At 36.5% G+C, this 21,701-nt stretch overlaps 1 protein-coding gene across 1 annotated transcript in view; it reads left to right on the top strand.

The window, feature by feature from the left end:
• EYS (eyes shut homolog) overlaps positions 1–21,701 on the top strand; it is a 1,324,234-nt gene that overhangs the window by 261,172 nt on the left and 1,041,361 nt on the right. Inside the window, 1 exon segment of the mRNA XM_047769134.1 lies at positions 3,290–3,308. Within this exon segment, the coding sequence (XP_047625090.1) occupies positions 3,290–3,308 (19 nt within the window).

Raw genomic sequence — 21,701 nt, 5'->3', positions numbered from 1 at the left:
ATTTATTTACAGCTTCACCAACTGAAAGATCAAATGACAGTCAAGATTAACTAACCTGTCTAAAATGAGATTCTCATAGTCTCAGAATCCTAACAATTCAGTAAGGGCAGAACTCCTGAAGGCCTTACCTGGGAATATGGTCTGATACTGGTGTATCATATCCAGAACTCTCTCTGGTCCCAGCAACCTGCCCTCTTTCTTCTTCATCCATAATGCTTACTTTCTTGATTTATATTTCTTCTACTTTTTACAGTGTTAGGTGCTGTAGTTTTCTATCCTAAAATACTAATTTTATTTTGAGAAATATTCTTAAGCTTTCACAACACTCATTGAGATAATTAAAGGGATTTATCTACATTTAATGTCATGGAAATGCTGAGAAATTTAAAAGCAGAAAATTTGTATTTAAATTACAGATGACTGACAGCAAGTAAAACCCCTATATATTACCAGGATTTTGAAGAATTTGATCCAAATTATAATGTCCTCATTTATGACATTTGATTAGAGAGAGTACTGGCTTATATAGAAAAAGAATATAGTAAACTGATTATAAGCCAGTTAAGAGTTATTAGGCTTAAAACTTCATGCCAGACATGAGACTAGAATGAAAGGAATGTTTTGACAAGATGGTTGATAGGGTAGATCTTGTTATATTTTGAAATGTGACATTAATGAGATCTCACTCCCTGTTCTAATTTTGTATGGCAGGAACAAGCCTACACTTGTGTGGATGATCTGATGAAAGTTGTTTCATATTCTAAGGGAGAGGAACTGGATTCTAAGGGCAGCTTTCATCTAATTATCACAATCATTGTGTCTCTAACATCTGAGCTCAGCTGAATATCAGAATTTATATTCTTATGTCTTAAATTCATAGTAAGCTCACTGCAATAGTCACAACAAATAGGCCTACCCTGCACTGAAAAAGAACTCATAACCGTGACTCTGTATTTGTTTGAGTCTTTTGAGTGAGTCCACAGGAGAAGACCAGCATAGAATAGGATCACCATTTCTCCTGCTACCAGGATAGTGTGCAAATCATTTGGGCTGGCTAAGCTCTGGATTAACCATAGGATATTGACCGATCTTTACCAATGATGAACCAAGGTTTGGAAATGTAAATTTTTTTCTTAAGTGTGTTTCTTAAAATTTAGAAAAAAAAGATAAAACTCTCAACTAAAAAAATATGCACAATGTGAGAGTTGTGAGTTAAGTTTTATTTGTGGCAAAATGAGGACCTAAGCTCTGGAGGCAACATCTCAAGCAACCCTAACAACTCCTTGGAGTAACTGCTTCGAATAGTTGAGGAAGGAGCTAGGATATATAGTTTTACAACAAAGGACAGGTAGTCTGAGAAAAAAGGTTACTCTTAATACAAGAAAAATAGGTAGTTCAATTTAAGGTATTTAGCACTTTTCTCTTTATGGAAAGATGCAAGCATCTGGGCTCACTGAAGTCATTCCTTTGATATGCACTTAGCTACTAGGGCCAGTATCCTATGTTTTCACATCCTGAGTTTTCTCAGGGCTTATTGTCAGGAGTGGCTGCAGTCTGATGACTGCTCTGTGGAAGGTATTCTTTGTTTCCTTCCTGAGTTCTCTCAGGGCTCACCAGATCACCATAGGCCGAGGTGGCTGCACCCACTGCTGACCGCGACATCGTTTGTTTACTGATATAGCAGGTACTATTTATTTTATTTTTCAAGACTTCCCAGTATAGATTGGTCATTTATATTTGAGGAATATAATACATATTAGTATGTGACTTTGAGTAAAATACCCATTTAATAAGTTAATTATGAAATGTCAGCCTTATATTAAGTTCTAGGAATAGCAGATCTAATGGCATATATTATACAAATATATGGAAGTATCATTCAGTTATTAAATAGTTTTCAATAAAATCCCCCAATAGAAAGCATATTTAGAGGTCAAGCTCAACAACAAAAATAGTTTCTTAGCTATTTATTTTATGGGTTCTACACCAATTCCAGTGTGTGTGAGGGTTTCCCCTACACACTATCGAGGAATTCTCTGACACCAGCTGAGTGTCCTAGAATTGTCCACCAAGAAATGCAGAAGGCTGTAATTAGGAAGAAAGTTTGCATTATCAAAGACAAGTGTGTGTGCCTGATGCATTGTGAGGCCAAAGAAACTGACAGGTCAAAGTTTGCAGCAGAAGGATTTATTGCAGGGCCTTGCAAAAAAGAACAGGTGGCTCATGTTCAAAAAAAAAAAAAAATGGTTTGTAGGGGAGAAGATTTCATAGGCAACATTTGGGATAAGAGCTGCAGGGGTATGACTTTCTTCTGATTGGGGTGGTCTAACGGCACCATAAGGGTTTTAATATGCAGATTGCCTTTTCCTTCTCCCTCACCCCACAGCCCCTCCAGGGGGGAGGAGAAATGGAGTCAGCCAAGGGGCAGAGAACCTCCATGGTGCTGATTAGAAAACTCCAAACTGCTTAAGATTACATTTCTGGTGAGGGTTGAAACTGCTCTTAGTTCAGGTATTAAATCTAGGTTTGGTGTCCCTGGGCTTTTAGCACAAGTGATACTTGTTAGAGTGCTGGGGAAAGAAAAACTGTTGACCGGAGCAGTGAGATCTCAAGCAAGATTTATCAACTCAGCAAGAGGCACTCAGAGCCCTCCCCCTGTCCCTGCCATTGGTCATGTGCTGAGTTCTACAGGTCTAGGATGGTGGTTGAGATCATAGTATTAAAACTTTAACTTTCTCCTTGGGGCTGTCTTTGTCCTTGGGAAGTCAACCACTTCATGGGCTTGATTGTTCCACCTGTGGAGGTCCAGTAAAGTGGAGACTGCTTGTCTGGGTCTGGGTGGGTCACTGAATCATGTAGACTTGGTCTTTTTTTTTTTTTTTCCTGTCTTTTGTCTTTTTAGGGCCTCAGCTGTGGCATATGGAGGTTCCCAGGCTAGGGGTCGAATTGGAGCTGTAGCTGCTGGCTACAGCCACAGCCACAGCCACAGCCACAGCCACAGCCACAGCAATGCAGGATCCAAGCCACGTCTGTGACCTACACCACAGTTCACAGCAACACCAGATCCTTAACCCACTGAACAAGGCCAGGGATTGAACCTGCATCCTCATGGATGCTAGTCAGATTCATTTCCACTGAACTATGATGGGAGCTCCGACTCATTCTTTTTTAGGCCTTCCTTTTAGTTTCCACCTAAGAATACTATTTGGGGCCTGTGGGTTTTCTCTTTAACAAAGTAGTAAATTACAAAATACTGTCTTGGGGGGTTCTAATTATCTATTATAAAAAGTGTTTCCCCTCTTTTCAAGGTTTGTGAGTCTAGTACAGTGGAAACTTAATAAGTGAATGCAGTTCTGTTTCTTGCTTCAAAGAGGCTGTCAGAATTGTGTCAACAACTTTGTCTGTTTATGCCCAGAAGGAAAGCTATTCTAAACAATGTGTTTTTATTAAGACAGATTGTATCTAAAAATTGTCAGAAGATATTCTTCACTAGCAGGCTTGAAAGATAGTCTAGTATTTCCCTATCAACATGTTGTTTCTGAAATTTCATCTGCATTTGTTTATCCATTACCTATTTATCTCTTTACCTCTATCAATCTTCCCAAAGCAAATAAACTACATTCTTGCATACATTTTCTGAAACTGACAAATATTTATGTAATTAGTTATCTAATGTGTTACCTTTCTAGAAAACTAAGAATTCACGTACTTCTAATGGGAGAAATCATGTATTTTTTTCAAGTTATAACATGATAAAAATATGACATCAAGAATGGGTAGAGAGTAATTTAACAACAAGGAGACAGCTGCAGGAAATCAAGAAAGTGTAATATTATTACATACAGTTTTCATTAGTAAAATACCAAATGCTTTTTATTCACAGACTGTGGGCAAGATGCAGTTTAGAATCAAGATAATGTTAATTTTCCAGTGCTGTTACTTTTTAAAAGAGTGCCTTAATCCATAATTTCCTGTTTTAAATTATTCTGAAATTCTGTCCTTGAAGTAGAAATTTATGATTGTGATTTTGGCTAAGATGGCAGCCTGATATATCTACAACTAAAATGACTGTTTTAACATATTTTTTTTCCTTCTTAATATGTATCTTATTGGCATGAAATACACGGAACTATTTGGTTTTAGGCATATTTCAAACCAGTAATAGGCAATATCATATGTCTTTATGATTCTGTACTTTAATATAGAAATGAACATGATTCATATAAATAGGTTTATTTTTGTACGCCTTATTCATAACCTCTACCATTAGAGAAGTTGAGATTATAAGGCCAAAATGGGTATGACAATCAGGTGAATGGTTATCTCAGAAAGAGTGATTTTATTATTAACTATGCTTGACTAGGTTAGATCATTTATGTTAGGAAAATAAATCTTGACATTTATATGGATAATTTTGTGGTTTACTTGTCAACCTTCCTGTGAGACATGGGTCTGATTAAACTCTGATTGAGAATGAGAACTGTAATACATTATTAATCAGCTCAGGGTAATTGTAAAGTTTTATGACTTAAGGACGAGTGGAAATTGGTTCCATGGTCAGTTTGAGAAATTATGAGAATACACCTTGCACTGTCAGTGCTGATAGCTTGGCATTAGTCATGGTCTTTCCACAGCCATGGCCTGTGACAGCACTAATGATAGTCATTTTGCAGCGTGACCGTGCATTAGAATACATTTAGAGGAGCATAAAATGTCAAATGCTGGAGTAAAGATTTTTCAGCAGTTCTTGGCACAAGAAGCCTTATATTCCCAGAAGTTTAAATTTCTCAAAATTGCAACCCACATATAATCTCAAGATTAATAGGAAAATGTTGATCAAAAATTAAGCTTGCTTTTTTTTTGGAGTTCCCATCGTGGTTCACCAGTAATGAACCTCACTAGAATCCATGAAGACTCGGGTTTGATCCCTGGCCTCGTGGATTAAGGTTCCAGCACTGCCGTGAGCTGTGGTATAGGTCACAGATGCAGCTTGGACCCGGTGTTGCTGTGGCTATGGTGTAGGCTGGCAGCTGCAGCTCCGATTTGACCCCTAGCTTGGGAACTTCTGTATGTCGCAACGGCAGCCCTAAAAAGACAAAAAAAAAAAATTAAACTTATTTTTTAAAATATGTATCACTTTGGCCAATTAAGCCGAAGTGACAAAGTCAAAGAAAACAAGGTGCAAGTTTCTTCTTTGAACATTCTCTTTTAGTGACATTTATATAAACACATTTATTTCATTCTTTTTTTTTTAACTGAACACAGGATAGGATAAAAGCAAATATAAATTTGATGTTTGTTGAATGATTTCTTTAAATAACCAAGTAATGTTAAGAATTTTCAGTTGCAAATAATAAATAATACTTTTGATGATAAAAAACAAAACATGTATTATAAATTTACAATAGCATATTAAATGATGAATATTGAGTCGTATTAACATTATGGCTAAGAGAGTGGACTTTGAAATGAGGCTTGGAAGAGTCCAGGCCCCAGGTCATCCCAGTTCTTGCTTTAGATTGTTTATTTATCCTCAGTAAGACTGCTTTTGTTATCTTTGAAGTGGAAATGATAGTGATTTTACTGAGTGGGTTGTTCTACAGAGTCACTGAGATATAGACAATGGTCATTTTGGTTGTCTGATACTCCATGAGCACGTTTATATATGTAAACCTAAATTATATATTTCTGTTGTTATCCTTTCAACCCGATAATGTTACTTAATAAAAAGGCATTGACTACTTAAAGTAGTCCTTTATGATGAAGCAAATATTGAAGTCACTGTATCACACTTTGCTATTAAAATGGAAGGATCTGGGGATCATAACTGTGAGACCTGCTTGGGAAGGGCTTTGGTTCCCTTAAGAACATTTCTACCTGTTCTGAATCTAATGCAGATGGTGCTTTTGTTTGCCCTTTAAGCTCCACTGATTAGATGGATTTGTAAATGTAGAGGAAGGACTTAGGTGGTTTAAAAAATTCAAATAAAGTCAGAGGCACTAAGTCAACAATGAAAGTATAAAATGCAAAAAGATGTAAAATTTGATATTTTTGAACTATTTGAAGATTTCAACATTCACCATTCATTCTGAGACAGCATATGTCATTTCAGTCAACTTGTTAAAAGTTTAGTGACTTAGATAACAATTTTTTCTTTATGTTTTAAAATCAATAAACAGCCTCAACAACAAACATTCTACCATTTCCCATTTTGGTAAAAATAATTTATCAAGCTTTTTGTTTGTTTGTTTTTGTTTTTGTAACTTATGGACCAAAGCAAAAATCAGTTCTTCACACTTTCAAATTACCACCGAGGCAGCTCTCAGATTCTTTGTCCATAGCACACCTCAGTATCCTAGTAGTGTTAAATTACTCTGTCTAGTTAACAATCAAGTCCTAGAAGTTTTTATTTGGACCATAAAAGGGAAGTTGACAAAAGTGTACTTTGAATAAACTTATAGGCAATTAGTGCTGTCTGTAATAATATAATTGAATAGCAAACCATTATTGATGAAATAAGTATTCGGTTAAAGCTTCAGATTAAGAATGGCCTTTGCCAGACTCCCACGAGGTCAGAAAACCTAGTTTGTTATTGTCCATAGTTTACCATATACCATCCTGGATCACACAGACTGGTCTCATAGTTACCCCCTTTCCCCCGTTGCACCAGTATTACTCCAATAATTTGTACCTATGGGCCTGGCCAGACTCACTCTTAGCTAGTGGAGAGCTCCTCCCCTCATCCTGTTTGGTACCATCAGTGAAGTGACCCTCTCACAACCTTCTTGGAGGAAACGTGGATATCACACTGTGGGTTGGGGAACAGGTGGCCTATAAACAGGTGGGTTTCCACTGCAATGTCCTCTCTTTTTTTTTTTGCTTTTTAGGGCCGCACCCATGGCATATGGAGGTTCCCAGGCTAGGCGTGGTCCAATCGGAGCTGCAGCAGCCAGCCCATGCCACAGCCTGAGTAATGCCAGATCCGAGCCACATCTGCGACCCACACCATAGCCCATGGCAACGCAGGACCCGCAACCCACTGAGTGAGGACAGGGATTGAACCTGCGTCCTCATGGTTGCTAGTCAGATTTGTTTCCTCTGAGCCACGAGAAGGGAACTCCATTGTTCTCACTTTTTGCCTTTTCTTTGAATCTTTAGTTGGTTCCATTGCAAAAGCTTTGTTTCTTCTTGTCATTCCATCTTAATCATAGGAATAAAAATAGACCAATATACTGTGACAGAAGAAAATTTTAAGATGTCTGGATCTTCCTCTTTTCTCTGTTATGATCCCAATTATGTCTTTCTACCATCAACAAAATAATACGAGTTACTAACATTTCAGAATTTCTGGTTGTTGGGGAACAGTGTGAGAAAGGAGATGAGATAAGTAAAAGATCAAAGAAAAATGCAAGTAAATTTATGTAAATTGTCCTAAAATATATTCCTTTTTTTTTTTTTGTCTTTTTGCCATTTCTTGGGCTGCTCCCGCGGCATATGGAGATTCCCAGGCTAGGGGTCGAATCGGAGCTATAGCCACCAGCCTACGCCAGAGCCACAGCAACGCGGGATCTGAGCCGCGTCTGCAACCTACACCACGGCTCATGGCAATGCCGGATCCTTAACCGGCTGAGCAAGGCCAGGGATTGAACCTGCAAACTTATGGTTCTTAGTCAGATTCGTTAATCACTGTGTCATGACAGGAACTCCTAAAATATATTCTTAATGGTATATTTAAATTCATTTCTCATTAAATTTATATTTGTTCAGTGTTGTCCAATAGAAATATAATTTGAGTCACATTTATAATACTAATTTTTTCTGAACTATATTAAAATATTAAAAAGTAAATAATTGAAGTTATTATTTTACTTAACCCAATAGCTCCAGGATTTGTTTTATATATAATCAATATTAAAACGTTATTAAAATTATATTCACTTTTTTCTAGTTAGTCTTTGAAATCAGATACACATTTTGCATTTACAGGTCACCTTAATTTGGATGCTAATTTTTCATTGAAATTGATTATTCGGTATTTGCATTTTGTAAAATTTAAGGTTGGAAATATAGACACACATCAAGGTGTCAAAACATATTAAGAATCTTTGAGTAACTAAAATTGATCAATTTTCACAGTTAAGTTAATTTATATTAAATAAAAATTTAAAAATCCCCTACCTCTTCCCTTGGCCTCATTTCAAGTGCTCAATAGCGTATGTGGCTGGTGGCCACCTTTTCGGACATCGATTCCATGCCTATTTCTATTCAATCAAGTGCATTTCTCATCAGAAAGCAAATTCTTTGATTTCAGATCAGTTTAATGCACCACTCTCTGACCAATCTAGATGTTAGATTCACTGATTTCTTTGCAATTGGTTTTTACTTACAAGAGTAAAGAATATCTATATTTGCCTCTTAATTTATTTATAATCTATACAAATTACCCTGCTTTACATGTATTATAAAAACAACATGATTACTGCTTTGGGTGTTTAACCAATCCACACTTGGAACTTGATTCAGATACATGTAAATATCCTCAGTGACTGAGATAGATTTAAATATCAGATATTATATATCAGATACTCACTGGACCTCCAATTTGCTTTCAAGGCACTGTTTCAAAAGGATTTCCTTTCTTGGCAATCTTGCTTTGTTTCTGCATCTACTAACTTGCAGTTATGTTCTACAACTTTCTCAACAAGTGAGCTGTAGGGAAAATATCTTAAGAAAGTGGGTCTAACAAATACATCAATTTAATGTATATGCTAATATTTATATCCAGTTACTGTTCTCATTTTTGGAGCTAGTTTACCATAAATGATGAAATAACAGTATAGGATAAAATTCTAAATCTGACTGCAAACATCAAGTGAATGCTGACAAATAAGTATGTAGGACTGCTAGAATACAATAAGGCTGTTTTGGTTCCAAAAATTAAATTAAGGAATCCTCTTATAGTAGCATGTGTACAAAACAGCCACTGAGTTGTAAAAAATAGAAAAAGTCAGTTATAGTTCAGTAATGCCACTTTCCCAATCAATTAAAAATTAACAAAAGTGCCTTGTTTATAGGAACTCCGATGGAAAAATATCTGATAATTTTTTGTCTGTGAATATTAAGGTTTTGTTTAATTATGAGGGAAAATACAAGTGGAATCATCTTAGAGAGAAACTACTTATTTTTTCCAGAAGCTTTGAATTACCTCAAAGCATTTTAAAAATGATTTTAAAGTTGTTCTCTTTTAAATATAGAATGATGCATTTTAAAACTTTCTATAAACACTTTAAATTTAAAGTGAAATCAAGGAAATAAAAATAATTGCTGTGATTGTTGTAACTTTTAGAAAAATGTGTTTATAAGAAGTTTTGTATATGCAACATTAATCTAGAAAAGAATACAGTCTAAGAGAAAGCTTTTGTCCAATAAGCCTCTTCCCTAATATGTTGTCAGTGCTATTTTTAACTTTAATTTAATTTTGTGTTTAAGATGTAACTTAGAAAGTTAAAACGTAATTCTGTTTGAAATTTTCAAAAAAAATGTTTGTGATACACCTAATTTAGTTGATTATTTCGTGGGTTTATATTAGCTGCTCTTATATTTTTCTCTTCATATCATGCTTTTTATTATAAACCTAGATATTTTCTTCTGTGTGTGGTTATCTTAGCTGGTTAAATCATAGTACAAAGGCAACCAGTAGCATAAATTTGAAATTTTTTTTTCCTATTGATCTCTCTTTAATAGTGACTGAGACCTTATTGAAGCACCTATCTTGGAAATGCATCCTGTGACTAAAAGTGTGGGCTTTATGTGAAAATGGCATTTCAGAAAGCTATGACCACACAGGGCTGGCTGTCATAGCTATCAGTCACTTATAGATAGTTTGTTCACATCTAGATCCAGGGCTATGGATATTGGTGTTAGTGGTACTTGAAATGTTTGGGAGGAGTCATGTGAAATTCTGCTCTGTGCTTGGCATCATTTAGATTTATCAATGAGTGTGAGTGACCCATATCCTCCTTGATCATTGTGGTTTCACCTCTGTCTACTCCAGTGCAGTACTGACTCCATTACTCTTCCTCTCTCTACAGCCCTTGCTTACTGACTTCTCTTCCCAGTTTAGTTAACTGCCTGGTTTGGAGCTGAGCCCCAAAGAGCAGGCTGAATAACTGAGAGGTCTGTCTTGGGTGGGGAAACCCATTACTGGTAGTTAGTTTCAGTGAACACTTGTTTACTCAGATATGGCCAGTAGTAGTCTCCTATAAACCTCCCCCACTGCTCCCTGGGTCCCTGTTTCCAGAAGTGCCCAGCTGGACCACCCTCAAAGGGAGAACACAGAGATTAGCAATTCAGTCTAACAGTGGAGAAAGAAAGTCTCACAGACCTTGGACTCAGACAAATGTGAAACAGCTGCATTGCATTGTATGCAACCGTGACCAAGTCAGCTAGTTCTCTGAGTCTCCAAAATTATAATGATAATAGCTACTAACAAACCTGGTTTGAAGAACAAAGCAAGAATATACATGAAGCAATTAGAGTGTATGTCACACGTTGTAAAGAGACAATTAATGGTAGGTAATATTATTCTTCTATCTCTGAAAATAAATCATTTTCTATGGGAAAAAAATGATTCAACTTGTCCTTTTCTGGTGTTTTATGTTTATATATAAGAAGTTCTAAGTAAGTTTATATCTAAGCTCAGAATATCTAAGCTCAGATATGTTTATATCTAAGCTCTATGTAAGTTTCTATCTAAGCTCAGAATCTAAGCTTTTAATTTGGCACTTTATAATAAAAATGATACTAATAAATTAGCCATATTAGAGATATAGTATTTGTACCTAATGTTTTTTAAGAATAGGGAGTTCCTGTCGTGGCGCAGTGGTTAACGAATCCGACTAGGAACCATGACGTTGCGGGTTTGGTCCCTGCCCTTGCTCAGTGGGTTAATGATCCGATTCGGTGTTGCAGTGAGCTGTGGTGTAGGTCGCAGACGCGGCTCGGATCCTGCGTTGCTGTGGCTCTGGCGTGGGCCTGTGGCTACAGCTCCGATTAGACCCCTAGCCTGGGAACCTCCATATGCCGCTGGAGCGGCCGAAGAAATAGCTAAAAAGACAAGAAAGAAAGAAAGAAAGAAAGAAAGAAAGAAAGAGAGAGAGAGAGAGAGAGAGAGAGAGAGAAAGAGAAAGAAAAAGAATATATGTGACCTATGCATATTGCAGGAATAAATCATTTGACTATGGTGAGACGTAATTTTCGCTCAGATGGTCCATTTTTCATCATTACTCCATCTATCTTTATGAGAAAAGCAAAAGAGGACTTTATAATTTGGTACTTTCAAAAGATAACAGAAATATAGTAAAAATATATCTAAGTTATTTTTCCCCTAATTTTAAGTAGCAAATAAAAAGAAGTACTTAAAATTCCATGAGAAAAAAATCATGTTTTTTTTTTAAATTTATTTCAAATTTTTGTGGACATTTTACTTTGGAAAATTTAATTTGTATAAAAGCAGTTATGATCTATTATCTTTACCTTTAAAACTATCCAGCAAAAATAAAATGTGGCCTTCCAACTTCTTAGAGTTAAATTATGTAGTTGTCACTTGGACTGTAAAATAACTTTCTGTTTCCTTAAATCCAACTTGATTTACTGTTTTAACGTTTGATGTTCTTTTCTGTCAGATAAAAACTGCGGTAGAAGTTGATGAATGTGCTTCCAAGCCCTGTAAAAATTGAAGTGTGGGATTTCCCTATAGTTGCCTGCCAGATAAATAACCAGATATTTATATATTTTAGTCTTCTCAGATGAATTTTCATTTCAAATGAAATCTTCAATTCACTGGAGGTTAGACCTGATGTGTTAACAATTCTCCGAGAATTGATATTATTCTCGTTATGAATATTGGACTCTAGAAAACTCAGATACTATGTTCCCATGTGTTTTTACAAGCATATATCATAGATGCGGCAACTGCAATTCTTAGCAGGTAGAATCATAAGAAACTTTTGAACTAAAACTGAGACTTAACAGAATAATATCTAGAAAATGCACCGATTGTAATCCTTTGAGTTCATCTGAACATTAATTAACCTGAATTTCCTCTGAGATTATTAATAAAATGTTTACTTCTCTTCCGTTCTCACAAAAATTTCTTAGTAAAGCTAAGACTGTTAAAAAACTCATTAACTAATATTTACTGTATTGAATTATTTAAAAGTTGTTAAAACACATAGGTAAAACAGATTTTTATATAGTATTTACATCATCTAAACAATATTTACTACTTTCAAAATGAGAATTTTTTTTTAATACTTATTAAGCTATTGGTGATATTGAAACTATTTAATACATGAGAATGCATATAGGCAGGGCTTTGCTAAATCATAAATCTCTGAACCGTAGAATTGGGTAGATTATTAAGCTATTAGTTTTGAGCAAAGGTACCCAAACTCCTTGTGGGATACAAGCACAGTGTAAGAGAGACAAAAATGTTTAAAACAGTGACTAAGAACTCATGTTTGTGACTTCTAATTCCTCCTACGGATATACTGAAGATAACAAGACAACTGGGTGGGAACCCATAACATGAAATGAAAATTATATACATTTTATTAGGCAGTGGTTTTTAGTATAATTATACACAGTGACTACTTGCTATCATGTGATTTTAATACCATTTCAAGTCGTTCCCCTATGAGAAATGATGGAAACTCTTAACTCATGTTGGAGTAATCTTCTCTAGATATTTATTTTGTTTTCTATGCCCTAAGGCCCCACCGTCATCTTTGGTGAAGCACAAGTCTGTCTATATGGCCATATTTTTCTCTTGAAATAAAAATGTATCTTTGCCTGGACTGGAAGTCAGTTACATTCCTAAAAATTTCTCACTGAAAACCCTCTTCAATAGCTACTTAGTCCCACAGTACCACCTCTCCTTCTGTGTTAATCCCTCTGCTCTGATCTGACACTGTTTGCTTTTGGCCACACTGTTTTTCTCCCATTGTGCTCACCTCCTCACTACTGCTTATGAATGATATAATCTTGGCTCCTGGTGGAAAGTATACATTCTGTATTGAAATGTAACCTGAGAATGGAAATCACAGTGCAATCTTTGTAAAATGGCTAACCATTTCCTTTGTAGTAGCCACAAGAGATGTCTGTATTTAATAGGATTTTGCCACATAGTTTCTCCAAGGTCACACAGAAGCCAGGAGTAGAAGTGGGCATGGCCAGGCAACACCAAGGACAGTGCTATGTGAGCTTCACTCAGGAAGGTCATTTCCAAATCTGGCATTGAGTCTTAACATCCACTGTGAATATTTCATGTCCTTTCTTCTGTATTAAAATCTTAGTCTCAAGAACACAAGGGATGAAACAAACAAACAGAACTTCTCAATATTATTCATTTATTTATCCCATAGCATAGACATAAAATAACACAACAAAAATACAAATAAAATCATGACCAACTTAATTGTGGAGAATATTTTAACTTTTGTTCATGAGCTCTCCTTGTTCTATAACTTTTTGTACTTTATATTCTGGGTCTGTTGACAATACATATAATGCACTTCCCTTTTTAACCCTTCATTTAGTTTATGTAAGTACATGTATAATGCTCATCACCTATTCTCATAGTGACTTTTCTCCAGTTATTTTGTTACTCTAAAGCTGAGCCTCTGGGAAGTTTCTCATGGAGGGTTCTCGAATAATAATCCATTCATTTTTGTGTATTAATAATCATAGATCTGTGCATTTTATACTTGAAAGAACATTTTGCTTGGTATAAATTACTCTTCTCACATTTTCTCTCCTACCTTAAAAATTGAATATATTATTTAGATATTTACTTTATGTCTAGCATACTGTTGTTATTGAAAAAAAAGTCTGATGTTAATCTAATTTTCTTTCCATTATAAGTCACTTTCTGCATTTTTGCCCCTATATGCCCCAAGGTACTTCTTCCCTTAAAGGGCAGTAATTTTACTAGAAAAGTCTTGATATTGATCATTTTGTCTATATAGTCTATGTTATTTCCACGTAGTTTCAAAACATATTCTTTTTCAGTAAAATTTTCTATAATTGCACTTTTTGATTTTTTTTTTATTTTGTTTTCTATTTTGAGGAAATTTTAATTTCATACATTGAATCTTTTTGCTGCATTTCGATATTTCTGTTTCTCTCAAGTCCTGGGTATCTTTTCTTAATTTCTTTTTCATTTAATTTTCCATCTTCTGGAGTTCCCGTCGTGGTGCAGCAGAGGTGAATCCGACCAGGAACCGTGGGGTTGTGGATTTGATCTCTGGCCTTGCTCTGTGGGCTAAGGATCCGGCATTGCTATGAGCTGTGGTGTGGGTCACAGACATGGCTCAGATCTGGTATTGCTGTGGCTGTGGCATAGGCCAACAGCAACAGCTCCGAATGGACCCCTAGCCTGGGAACCTCCATGTGTCGTGGGTGAGGCCCTAAAAATAAAGGCAAAAAAGACAAAATAATAATAATAATAATTTTTCCATCTTCTAATTACCCTAAGTAATTATCTGCTATGTTCATTCTTCGTTTTTTTTTTTTTTTTGGAAATGTTTTCTTTTACTGCTTCTTTCTTGAATTCTGTTACCTCATTATTGAGTTTTTCTAATGTGCATATATTTTGCTTAGGCATTCCTAGCTTATGTTACTTTCTTAATATTTTTAGCTCATTTTGAAATAATACATTGCAAATTTGATCTGACATTGTTTTCATTATTTTAGCAACTTTCATTTTCTGTCATGATAGTATTGCATTTCTTATTCCTTTTCATTTAATAACTTTGTTTTAGAGTTAACTTTTATACTTTCCTTTGCACATTTTTATGTGTTAATTATATCTGGATATTTTTGACAGACAAGTGATTCAGAGTACCTTCCTCATTTACCTGGGATCTTCCTTTGGGTTTATTTGTGGTTGTTGTTTTATTATATGGTGTCTTGCCCACTGAGATGTTGCCTCTTCAGGTATGCATGATCTTCTTCTTTCACTTTTATAGTCTTATCTTGCTTCATTGCTATTCCACTTGGAACACTTTCTCCCCAGGCTGAGACTCTGTGCAGGAAGGGAACTGTGTCAGCTCAGTTTTATGAGTTTATGTGGCTATACTTCTCTGAAGACATTTTGACTTTTCCTACTTTGTTTGCACGCACTCTAGGATTCTAAGCTGCACTGTTTGTTTACAAGTTGGCTTTTGTGATTTCCAGTGAATGCATGATAACTATTATGTGACATGTTTGTGTTAAAATCCATAACATGCCCTGTTATTTCGCTTGGTTATCACTTAAACAGATGCATGTGACACATGTTAGTTACTAGTTGTTATGCATATTTTAAATGATTGCTTTTGTGGTGGTGGTGGTAGCAGTGTGTGTGTGTGTGTGTATGTGTGCGCGTGCACACGTGAGTGCATGTTCTTAGAATACCATGCCACTAAATTTTGATGTAAAATGCTGTACATGAGTTTTTTATCCAGTTGTTCTGTATGATTTTAAGCAGAGATTCAGAGATTACAAAACATTTATTGTTTTCTGAGAGTCCCATTCCTAATGCTCAATAATCATATCCTGATTATTTAGAAGGGTTTTCATGAACTTGTAATTCTATGAGTATGTTCTAAACAAATTTTCTGATATTAACTAGCCTTAAAATAAACATTTCTATTTGGTAGTTTATATATTAATTACTCTTTTGATCTCTAGAGTGGTTTTGCAATTTTTTTTTTAGAATTCTCCTATGAACACATTTTTTTCTTTCTACATTATATTCTTGTAGACATTTTTAGCCAGTAATACTGCTTTATATATTTAGCCATAATCCTTTAAAGTACATTCCTTTCATGTGGCTTTGATAAAAATTTTTTATAAGGAAAAACTAAAACAATGTGTCCAACAGAAATAAATGAATGACTTTCAGTTATAAATCAATTGTGCATTTTTGGTCTATATATGTTCCAAAGGTACATTTTCCTGCAGAGTGCAAAGTGCAATAACTTTACTAGACCAGGTCTTGACATTGATCATTTTGGCTATATAAATAATTTGAAAATAAAAATAATATTATATATACATCTACATACACACACACATATATATGAGTTTTCTCAGGATACGTATACAGACTAAGAAAAGAAAGAGAGGCCATAACAAAAGCTGAGACTTGTCAGTATTTAAAATATGAGTGAAGGGAGTTCCCATGGTGGTACAGTGGAAACAAATCCAATTAGTATCCATGAGGATGCGGGTTTGATCCCTGGCTTTTCTCAGTAGGTTGGGGATCTGGCATTGCCATGAGCTGTGGTGTAGGTTGCAGAAGAGGCTTGGATCCCTCATTGCTATGGCTGTAGCTCCAATTCAACCCCTATCCTGTGAACTTTCATGCTTTGGGTCTGGTCCTAAAAAGAAAAAAAGGAAGAGTCAAAAAAGGGGAGCTCCATCAGGTGGCACATAAAACAAAAGATAAATATGCTAAGAACTCTAAGAAAGAGAAGAGTTCAGGTAAAAGAGCAAACAGGAAGGATTGAGATGGCAGAGGAGTAAGATATCACACTCACCTTCTCCCACAAACTCATCAAAAAAACACATCTACTTGTAGAACAATTCACACAGAACATCTATTGAATGCTGGCAGAAGAACTTAAACCTCCAAAAATGCTATACTTAATTGGGTAGAACAAAAGAGAAAAAGATAAAAGTAATCAGGATGGGACTAGAACTCATGAGAGGACCTGTTAAAGAGAAAAGGAATCCACACCCTGGGAAACCACCTTATTGACCGGGAGACCAGCCAAGATGGAGGGACCTCAAAGCCACTGAGCAAAGTGTAGCAGCTGGACTGAGGAGGGCAAAGCAGAGTGAGAGCCACAAAGATTATCTGCACTACTGCTCCAGACACCACAGCCTGAGATGCTCAGGCTGAATCTGAGAGCTGAGACTCAGGCTCTGGCGTTCAGTGCTGGGGAGAGGAGAAGGTTTGGCTGTGAGGGGCTGGGGAACAGTGTGCCATAGGCTGGGGAGCATAACACCACTGCCAAAGGAACCTGGGAGGAGGTTTGGGCTTGCAGGAGAAACAAGGCACCATTGTTGGGGAGGGTGAGAGGAGGAGGTGTGGGTCACCATAGGAATCTCTTTCCCTGTGCATGTGTGGACTCTCAGAGTGTGCAATGCCTCTGGTGCAGGGTTCAGGTGGTGAGGAGGCCACTTGCTCGGGCTACAGGAGACCTGGTGCCATTGTGCAGGCTGTGGATGGCCAGGCATCTCTTGTGTAGGCTAAGGGCAGCAGGAGGCTAAGCGTGATATGGCAACTGTTGAATGATATACAGGTGGCGGGAACATACCACAGTAGTCATCTCAGAAACCAGAGTGGGGCGTGGCCCTCCACCACTAGGGATCTGTGAACAGACTGCACCTGTGGCCCCAGTCACCTAAGAGGTCAGCAAAAAAGAGAGCACTACAACGGACCACCACCCATTGTTCTTTCACTCCCCTGGGAACACACCCACCCTGCTGCTGCCACTGCCAAATGCTTCAAGCAGCACCCACACCTGCCTAATCACTATCACTTCCCAGGACCCTACAACTAGGAGCAGCCTGTGCAGCACCTGTGTGGGCTTCTTTGGTGGTCTACAGGTGGTGTGGGCAAACCACTGCATTTATCTCTGACTCCAGAGGTGGGTGTCTCCCACCACCACTAGGGATCCATGAACAGGCACCACTTGAAGTCCCAGTCACCTCCAAGAGCACTACAGAGGAGGGCATTGCAACCAAACACCACTTGATGTTGCTCTCACTCACTGGGGAACTCACACACCCTGGCACTGCCATTGCCACTGCCAAATGCTCTGGGCACTGCCTAAATCTGCCTGAGCCTCATTACCACTTCCCAGGGCCTTGCAACTAAGAGCAGCCTGTGACACCTTCCTGTCTACTGTCAAGAGCATCCTTGCTACTTTCAAGAGCTCAGCAACCAGGCACTGACTACTAGCTCTGCCCATAGCCTCCTGGAAACACACTCAGCACCCTATCAAGAAGATTACAGCTCATGCTGAATAAAGAGACAGCAAATATCCAAACTCTCATTCCAAAAATAAATAGTACCCCCCAACAAAATACAAGAGGTGGGGCTCTTGCATATAAATAGCCCTCCAAGACTACAGAAGTTGTTTTCCCTAAACTCACAGAAAAAGAAAAATATAAGCCAAATGAAGAAGCTCAGGAACCTGCCCGGTTAAAAAAAAGAGAATTCATCTGAAGCAGCAAACCATGAAACAGACCTCTACCATCTAATAGACACTGAGTTCCAAAAGGAGACAGTGAAAATACTGCAGAAATTAAGGGTGAATGTGAAGGAACTAAGAGCAGGCATAAGCAGTAATGCAGCTTACTTTAGAAAGGAACTAAAAAATATGAGGAGGCGCCAAGAAAAATTAGAAAATTGATTTGCAGAGATGCAAACTAAAAGGCACTGAAGAACCAATGAATAATGCGGAGGAATGAATTAGTGACTTGGAAGACAGAATAATGGAAATCACCCAATTGGGACAGCAGACACAAAACCAAATGAAAAAAACATGAGAGCAATATAAGAGATCTATGGGATAGTGTAAAGCAGGCGAATCCACACATGATAGGAATTCCAGAAGGAGAAGAAAAAGAAAAGGGAATTGAAAATATATTTGAAGAAATTATGTCTGAGAACTTTCCAAATCTAAAGTAAATAGGCATCAAGATATAGGAAGCACAGAGGGCCCCTAACAAGTTGCAACCAAACAGGCCCACACCAAGACATATTATAGTAAAAATATAAAAGTCAAAGAGAGGATTCTAAGGGCAGCAAGAGAAAAACAAAGAGAAATATAAGGGAACCCCCATAAGGATATCAGCTGATTTCTCTACAGAAACACTACAGGCCAGAAGAGAGTGGCAAGATATAATCAAAGTTCTAAAAAGGAAAAACTTGCAGTCTAGAATACTGTATCAAGCAAGAATATCATTTAAAATAGAAGGATAAAAAAAGAATTTCTCCAAAAAAAAAAAAAAATTGAAAGAGTACGGTATTATTAAATACGCTTTTTTTTTTTGTCTTTTTGCCATTTCTTGGGCCGCTCCCGTGGCATATGGAGGTTCCCGGGCAAGGGGTCTAATTAGAGCTGTAGCCACCAGCCTACGCCAGAGCCACAGCAATGCAGGATCCAAGCCGCGTCTGCAGCCTACACCACAGCTCACGGCAATGCCAGATCCTTAACCCACTGAGCAAGGCCAGAGACCGAACCCGCAACCTCATGGTTCCTAGTCAGATTCATTAACCACTGCGCCACGACGGGAACTCCAGTATTATTAAACACATTCTAAAAGAAATAATGAAATGTTTTCTCTAAATAAAAAAAAAGTAAGAAGAAATAAGATGGATGAAGTCACAATTGGAAAGCAATCACTTAAATAAGCCAGTATGCAGATATGAAAGCTGAAAAAAAAAACTATAGTAAAAGTGACAATAAACAATAAACAAAAGAAATAGCAAAAGAATGAATCAGAAGATGTTAAAAAAGGACTTCAAAATCATAAAATGTGGGGAAGGAAAGGAAGAAAATCTAGATTCTTTTTTTAGAATGTGTTTGAGCCTATATGACTATCAGACTAAAGAAAGCAGATATCAGAAGGGGTTAAACATACTTAAAAAAACAGGGCAAACATAAAGCAAAACCAAACATTACATCCACAAAAACTAAAAATAAGACACAAGAATAACATAAAAGGAAATCATCCAATAAAAGAAAGGAAAAAAGGAAAAACATAGAATCAACTGGAAAACAAGGTTTAACATGGCAATAAGTACATATTTATTAATAATTACCTTAAATGTCAATGGACCAAATATTCCAACCAAAAGACAAGAGTGGCAGATTGAATAAAAAAGCAAGAGCCTACAATATGCTGTCTACAAAGACTCACCTTAGGGCAAAGGTACACATATAAATTGAAAGTGAAGGGATGGGAAAATATATTTCATGCCAATGGACAAGAAAGGAAAGCAGGAGAATTGCAATACTCATATCAGACAAAATAAAAATGAAGGCCATAAAGACAAAGAAGGACGCTGTTGAATGGTAAAAGAATCCATTAAAGAAGAGGACATCACAATTGTCAACATATACACCCCTAATACAGGAGTACCCAGATATATACAACAAAAACTAACATACATAAAAAGAGAAATTGATGGGAATACAGTAATAGTAGGAGACTTTAGGGTAGGGTTAGGGTTAGAGTTAGGGTTAGGGTCACATCAATGGACAGAGCCTCTAGAGAAAAAATCAGTAAAGCAACAGATATTCTAAATGACACAACAGAAATGTTAATTTCATTGACATTTTCAGGCCATTACAACCAAAAAACCCCCCAAATATACATTCTTTTCAAGTGCACATGGAACATTCTCAAGGATTGATCACATACTGGGAAACAAAACTAACCTCAACAAATTTAAGAGTATCAAAATTATTTCAAGTATCTTCTCTGAAAACAATTGTAAGAAACTAGAAATCAACCACAGGAAAAGAAATGAGAAAAAAGTGAATACATGGCGACTAAACAACATGCTACTAAAAAACCAATGGGTCAATGATTTAATGGATCAATAAGGAAATCAAAAAGTTAATTAAAAAATACCTCAAGACAAATGATAATGGAGATATAACCATTCAAAATCTATGGGGATTCAGCAAAATCAGTGCTTAGAGGGATTCACAGCAGTACAGGCCTTCCTCAAAAAAGAAGAAAAATCTCAAACTGACAACCTAACCTACAACCTAAATGAATTAGAAAAAGAAGAACAAAAAAACTTAAAGTCAGCAGAAGGAAGAGAATCATAAAGATCAGAGAGGAAATCAATAAAATAGAGATCCAAAAACAACAGAAAAAAATTAATAAAACCACTTAATAAAAACAAAATAAGAAATGAAAAAGGAGAAATCACAGCGGATACTGCAGAAATACAAAAAATCATAAGAGAATACCATGAACAATTATATGCCAACAAATTTGACAACTTAGTAGAAATCAACAACCTTCTAGAGACTTCCAGCCCACCAAAACTGAATCAAGAAGAAATAGATCAAATGAACCGACCAATCTCTAGAAATGAAAATGAATATGTCATAAAAACACTACCTACAAATAAAAGTCCAGGACCAGATGGCTTCACAGGTGAATTCTACCAAACATACAAAGAAGAATTTATACCCATTCTTCTAAAATTTTTCCAAAAGTTTGAAGAAGAAGGAACATTCCCAAAGACATTCTATGAATCCACTATCACCCTAATACCAAAACCAGACAAAGATACTACCAAAAAAGAAAATTATAGGCCAATATCTTTGATGAATGTAGATGCAAAAATTCTCAACAAAACAACATATATATAAGAGATCAGACACCACAACCAAGTGGGATTCATCCCAGGTTCACAAGGATGGTTCAACATATGCAAATCAATCAATGTCATACACTACATTAACAAAAGAAAAGTCAAAAACTGTATGATCATCTCAATAGACGCAGAAAAAGCATTTGACAAAGTCCAACATCCATTCATGATAAAAACTCTTACCAAAGTGGGTATAGAGGGAATTTTACCTTAACATAATAAAAGCCATTTATGACAAACCCACACC

The sequence above is a fragment of the Phacochoerus africanus genome, chromosome 2 (genome assembly GCF_016906955.1).
Source record: "Phacochoerus africanus isolate WHEZ1 chromosome 2, ROS_Pafr_v1, whole genome shotgun sequence".
NCBI lineage: Eukaryota > Metazoa > Chordata > Mammalia > Artiodactyla > Suidae > Phacochoerus > Phacochoerus africanus.
The sequence above is the reverse complement of the archived record's forward strand: the minus strand, read 5'-3'. Positions and strand labels throughout refer to the sequence as shown.